At 34.9% G+C, this 6,363-nt stretch overlaps 1 protein-coding gene across 1 annotated transcript; it reads right to left on the bottom strand.

Moving 5' to 3' along the window:
* Positions 1-941: 941 nt before the first annotated feature.
* LOC143069920 (uncharacterized) lies at positions 942-2,954 on the bottom strand. Its single transcript, XM_076244695.1, has 3 exons — positions 2,714-2,954; positions 1,954-2,243; positions 942-1,404 (listed from the first exon to the last, which is right to left on the bottom strand). Exons 2-3 carry the CDS (start codon positions 2,194-2,196, stop codon positions 1,162-1,164), a joined length of 486 nt encoding a protein of 161 aa, XP_076100810.1. The 5' UTR covers positions 2,197-2,243; positions 2,714-2,954; the 3' UTR covers positions 942-1,161.
* Between the last annotated feature and the right edge of the window lie 3,409 nt (positions 2,955-6,363).

Here is a 6,363-nt window from a genome sequence, read left to right as displayed (position 1 = left end):
AAAGTTCCTTTATCAATCATGATAATAGTTCAACAAAAATTAAAAAAAAATATTTCTAAAACTCGTGTTTTTCTTATTAAATTAGGGCAAGCTGACCAAGGTTCGGACAGTATCACTTTTCATAACGGCCTTGCCGTTAAACTTGCATGTGGATCTCTTTGGCTATACCGTTGGTTGAATGTTTTCAACTGGTTCCCTCTAAGAATCTAATACATTTTCCTGTAGCTTTCGATATTCGACACATGAAACCAGTATAAAGTAGATATTGTAGATCAACCGTCGTTCGGACAACTACAACTAAGGTTCGGACACCGAAAACTATCCTAAACTATGGTTCGGACACTTGCATAATAATATGTTAAATACAAGTCTATCGTGTATGTTTTTCTTAGTATTTACTCTCAATACTCCGTATTTTAAAACTCCTGGTTTCCAACACGGACTCCTGATTACCGCAATTTCACCTCAATGATCCCGTACCCCACACAGACTACCCCTTCATCTAGACTCCATTAAATTTTAAAATTATATAATAGTTTGTAATTTTACCTGTCGTCGCTGATTTATCCTTACTTGCCATTTCTTTGAACTGAAAGTTGTAGCATATCTTTAGATAAAGCTACTCTTCGTTTTTGCAGTGGGGCGTGGGTATTAATACAACGTTTAATAGAAATAGGTCTGTAAAAGTCTTTGCATTGCAATAATATATGCTAAAAGCTCCATCAGGGGGGTGCCAATACTAAATCCACTTCTGATTGCATATATTTTGCTATCATTATCATGATCAGGTATGTAGATTGAATGTGTTAGGAGACAGGACTTCATACATGTATAGTGTGTACAACCCTATTGCTTATTGGAATTACTTTGGGAAAGAGCAAACACCTCTAACTTTACTTAATATAATATAAGGTTGGCTGAAAATAACAATGTTCATAATATATGTTTTATATGGTTGCAATTCAGATTGCACTTTAATACACATTTAATATAATGTAATCAGTTATATTTAACAGTTTGTATATTATAAATATATTATTGCTTTTTTGTACACATGTCAGTTCTATTAATCAACATTTTGAACCAAAAGGTATCTAGTAGTCAAATTCAAGCGTTCATTGTTTTTTATTCATTTAAATCTGTTTGTAATTAACGTGATATTCATTTCTGCTTGCTTCTTTCTCTTTTCTCTTTTCTTGCCAATTTTTGGGCTTCCTTTTCTTTTTTCTCTTCTTTCTCCTTTACTTTTTCCTTATATGCTTCTTCGCAGGTGATAACGAAGTACTTCTTTTTTTCAGTTTTCTTTTGACTTAGTTGGGGGATACTGAAAATGTCTCTGTCGTCGTTAATTGACGGTATTACAGAATGTTCCTGCACATCTTCCATTAGACTTTCGTTATTTACCTAAAATAAATGTTTGAGACACCCTTAAAATCGTTTGCTAGTTTAATGTTTTACTTACTCAGTTTAGGAACTTATAATATTAGTAATTAGTATACAGGCATGCACATTTTATTTTACATGTATATGGTTGTAAAACGAACTCAATAAATGTGCATCTCCCAGGGGGAAAACGAGATGTGGTATGCATGACATGTATAAAAGTAAAGGTAGAAGTGAACATACATTTGAAATTATTGTTTGTAAAGTTGTTAAAGATAGACACAACTGGATCACGTCATTCCCTAATGATCTTTAACGCGAGAACATTGTTATATAGACCCGATAGTTTAAAGGATTGATGAGTGCACGTTGACTGGTACAATAAAAAACAAGCAATGTCAGCACCAAATGATGCTATCTGGAACAAGCTTTATTCGACTTGATGTGTTTGTCTTTTAACGAGACGTGCCGGAATGGATTGTTGCTGTGGCATTTGTCCTGTCCAATACTATTGTTATTTCCTATCCTCCTTTTATATATTATTAATTATTAACTTTAAAATATAATCACCAGTTGCTTATAATGTTTCCATGTTTCATACACCTTTTCTTTCAGATTTTTCCCATGTATGAATGCTTGTTCGTACTGTTCCCTCTTTTGTAAGGAAAACGAACACTCAAGGGCAGACAGTGCTAATTCTGGCGGACAAGCTGACGGTGTCAAATTTGTAGGTATAGACGTTCCAGCAGGTACTCCCAACGTCGAAGTTGACGATATAACACCAGAGTCGTCAACTGTGATGCCCAGATCCATCACTTCAAATAAAGATTCTTCATTCGAAACCTCTTCTATCAATGCATCTAAAAAGAAATGATAGAAAGTCTATATATAATATATATAATATATATGTAGTAACATTGAAATCATGAAAAGTAGCCCTAATCTTTAAATAAAATTCAGTGTATAGTCATTGGATGCGTTTTTGGTGTTCTTGCCATGCACATCTCTAATCGTCGATTTTTGCTTTGACAATTCCTGAATTAACAATATAAGTAAGTCCAGACTTCCTTCATTCATTATAGTTATCTGCATTATTACCTCCCTGTTAGATATATAAAAAAAGGAAGATGTGGTATGATTGCCAATGAGTCAATACTTCAAATAAGACGTTACATTGATCTATAAGTAAAAAAAATGTGCTAAGATTGTTAAGAATCAGAAAACTATAGGGAAACAGGTCTAATAATCTGGTGAGAAAAAGATAGCAATGTACATGCGTGACATATAACCATAAAGTGCTACATAGTGCTAGCAAGATCCATAACAGTACCTGAAGTTATTGTGTTATCACATGGATAAGTTTCTGTAGCTGCAGAAGTTGTATCAACTGCTTCGGCAACGTATATGGTATTTGGCAGGAAGGCTTCTGCTGGTATGGCATGTTCATTGAATGGGTAAATACCCGTACATTTAAACCCATTAATTATTTTTGTAATGTCCAAATTGGTTTCAGTCCATGTTTTGTTGAAAAGATGGAAAAATCTTCCATGTGTAATAGGACAGCCTGTCTCTGCTGTAAAGGAATTGAGGGTATGTCTCCAATTTGTCTTCAATGGACCAAAGTATGTCCTAAATGAATGTAAAGTGAAGTGTGACATATGTGAACATTACCTTTACACGACAGAAAAATATAGACATAAGCGGCAATTTCCATGTACATCATTTTAATAAATTACAGCAAGGTTCGAAATAACCGGTGTAACGGCGATCTGTTATATTGACAAGTGAAGTTCCTTTATTAATTCAGAAGTATAGGCAGACAAAGGCAGTTAGTATATAATTAAGAGTAATCATAAATCGTACCTATCTAATGGTTGCAACCAGTGAGATGTGTGAGCGGGGAGTTCTACAAACTCAACATTATTCTGTCTTGCAATACCAAGAAGTTCCACATGATTGTGATAGTTGTGTCCATCAAAGATGAGCACCTGTGGACGTGCTGGTCCAATACTTGGGAGAAAAAGGCTGGTAAACCAAAGTTCTGCTAAACCCTAGAAATAACCATATTCATAACTAATTATACACCGATCATTTTTCTACATATTGAGATAGATACAAAATAAAAGTATGTTTTTCATTTTCATTTCTAAAATCTTAATAAATTAACATGTTCCCTCCTATTCCATGGAAAACTCCAACATAGAAACTTTATTGGCTAGAGGTATAGGGGGAGGAGGGTTGAGATCTCATAACATATGTTTAACCCCGCCGCAATTTTGACGCCTGTCCCAAGTCAGGAGCCTCTGGCCTTTGTTGACTTGTATGATTTTTAATTTTAGTTTCTTGTGTATAATTCGGAGTTTAGTATGACGTCCATTATCACTGTACTAGTATGCATATTTTTTAGGGGCCAGCTGAAGGACACCCACAGGTGCGGGAATTCTTGCTATATTGAAGACCCATTGGTAGCCTTCGGATGTTGTCTGCTCTATGGTCGGGTGGTTGTCGCTTTGACACATTCACCATTTCCTTTCTCAATTTTATTTATAAATTACATGTGAAATTTTTATGTATGTATACTTTTTTTTATTTCCCCTAATTTTTTATTAGGTTATGTCGTTTTTCTTTGTAAATACATTGAGTATTTATTTGTTCTTTTGGCATATAGAGATAAAGGTAAGTTGTATGATTTTTTTTATTATGATTATTTATAAACATTTTCCTGCGAAACTCAAACGTAGCTTTTGCAGGAAACATGTGAGTTCTTTTGCAAGTACTTTTATGTAGATATTTTACATTTGATTTCCAAGTTACTATACAAGTGGATATTATAAAGGTCTAACCTGCTTTGTCCAGCCACTGTCAGATGCAGACATTAATGCACCTGCAGGGGCATTTTCGGTGTCCCAAGATTGTAAAGCTCTTTTTGTTTTCCCCTTTACTATTACATGTGGAGGTAGTATACTTCCTGCTGCGTTGGCACACGCAATTAACGTAACACTCTCTCTGAATCCTGTTTTACTCTGCACATGCCTTGCTCTTTTACTACAATATGATTGAATGTGTACTGACTGATAAATAAGACTAACATAAGTAGATTTTATTTAGGATGCGAGTGGCTCTCCAGGAACTTCAGTTATCTTAATTTCGGCGCTTTGTGTCTATTGTTTTTATGTAAGTAGTTTTTTGTTCTTTGTATTGATCTTTTGAATTTAACCAACTGAAACTGAAAGTGATGTTTTACAGTTAGTTTTTGTTTTGATGTAACACCACTTTCTCCAGTCGGGAGCCTGTAGCTTTGTGGTTGTCATTGGTTCTTGTATGTTATATGTTTTGTTCGTAAATTTTTTTGTTATTATTTTGGTTGTTTGTTTTCTTGCTGTTTTTTTTTTTCTTATTTTTTTTATTTTTAATGTTGATTCTGGGCAAATTTAATAGTCGACTATACCGTATGGATTTTTTTCGTTGTCATACGGTTGCCTTTGTAATCAATTGCTCACAATCATGTACACTTGATGTATTTTAGTCTCTTAATTGTTAATCGTCTTCTTATTCTTACATAACTTATCTTTTACCAATACTACTGTATGGGTGATTGACATATCAAAGAATATATATACTAGAATACAAATTTACCGAGTCAAAACTTTTTCAGAATCTACTGATAATGGAAGATAAGTCTCGTCCATATTCCAAATTTTTTCTGGACTATTCATAAGTTGATGCTTTAAAAGTGTTTCTTTTAAAGCATCAAAATATGACCCAACATTTTCTTTGTTCATTTGTTTATGTCGGATTGCTGCTGTTGCCTCGGGTTTTCGGAGGGATAGTGTGTCCGGAAACCTCTTCTTGTGGAGTCTCCACCACTTGTCTGATGGGATCTTATTTTTAAAATTTAGCCCTCTTTTCTGCGCTAGCTGCCCAGCATATCTGAGGTAGGTTTTTTTCCCAAACCCAATACCTAGGGATGCCCTCTTTTCAGCATATTCCACTAGCTTTCCCTCGTCCTCTTTCTTAAACATTGGTTTTTTCCCATCTTCGGCTTTTATGTCAATTCTGCCTGACACTCGGTCAGCCAGAGTTGATTTGGGAATATTAAACATTTCAGCGGCTTTCAGGGGCGGATCCAGGATTTTGGAAAGGGGGGGCGAAGAAACTAATAATCGCCGAGCGGAGCGAGGAAAAAAAATTGGGACCTTTTTTTGGAATAAAAACATAAAATAAGTGTAAAATGCACTTTTTAAACGGTTCTTGACTTTGGGCATGTATATTTTATAGTTGCTGTAAAGTGTAAGGGTTGGACATTTTTTATGCCGTATTCTCCACATTAATTGTCTATTATAAAATGATGGGATGATCCAAAGCTATGGACTAATATATTTGATGTGGGACTTGCCAGTTAAAAATGTACATGGAAAATTCTCGTTTGTTGTATGTTTAGTTAGTATCAAGATATACGCCGGGCTATTCGATGAAATTTACAATACGACCGACACGAGTTAAGAAACAAACAGACAATTTTTATCCAAATGTTTGGTAGAAATGTTTCCGCCAACAAGGGAAGTGAGGGGTTCCAAATCAACTAAAGGCTACGAATGAGTCTGAAATGACAACGAATTTATGAATGACGGTCGAAAAATGGAGACATTAAGGCAACACTCAGCAGGCAGGTTGCAGTCGGGCCTTGAACAAAGTATTCAATAAATCAGTTTGGCGAAACAGACATTTCGTTCAGATATGGGATTTACATGCAAAACCCCGGCCACCAAAAAATTACGCCCGTTTATTAATCATCATGTTCATTTAATTCTAAAAAAAATCTGTTTGGTTTCAAATGGCAAAAAAGTGGACAAGATTATTGTTTTCAATCCTGATACGACAAGATATTTTGTTTAAGGCAAAAAGAGTGTCAGAACTTTTCCTCTAATACATCTCAGACTGCCCCCTCAAATCAAATGGTCCGTACCTTAGATCTTAAGC

Source organism: Mytilus galloprovincialis, chromosome 1 (assembly GCF_965363235.1).
Source record: "Mytilus galloprovincialis chromosome 1, xbMytGall1.hap1.1, whole genome shotgun sequence".
Lineage (NCBI taxonomy): Eukaryota > Metazoa > Mollusca > Bivalvia > Mytilida > Mytilidae > Mytilus > Mytilus galloprovincialis.
The sequence above is the reverse complement of the archived record's forward strand: the minus strand, read 5'-3'. Positions and strand labels throughout refer to the sequence as shown.

Excerpts from the sequence above, each read along its gene's own strand:
- LOC143069920 (XM_076244695.1), bottom strand. The coding sequence starts at position 2,196 with ATGGATCTGGGCATCACAGTTGACGACTCTGGTGTTATATCGTCAACT. Across the intron at positions 1,405-1,953 it reads GGAAACATTATAAGCAACTG|GTAAATAACGAAAGTCTAAT; the intron begins GTGATTATATTT and ends CATTTATTTTAG.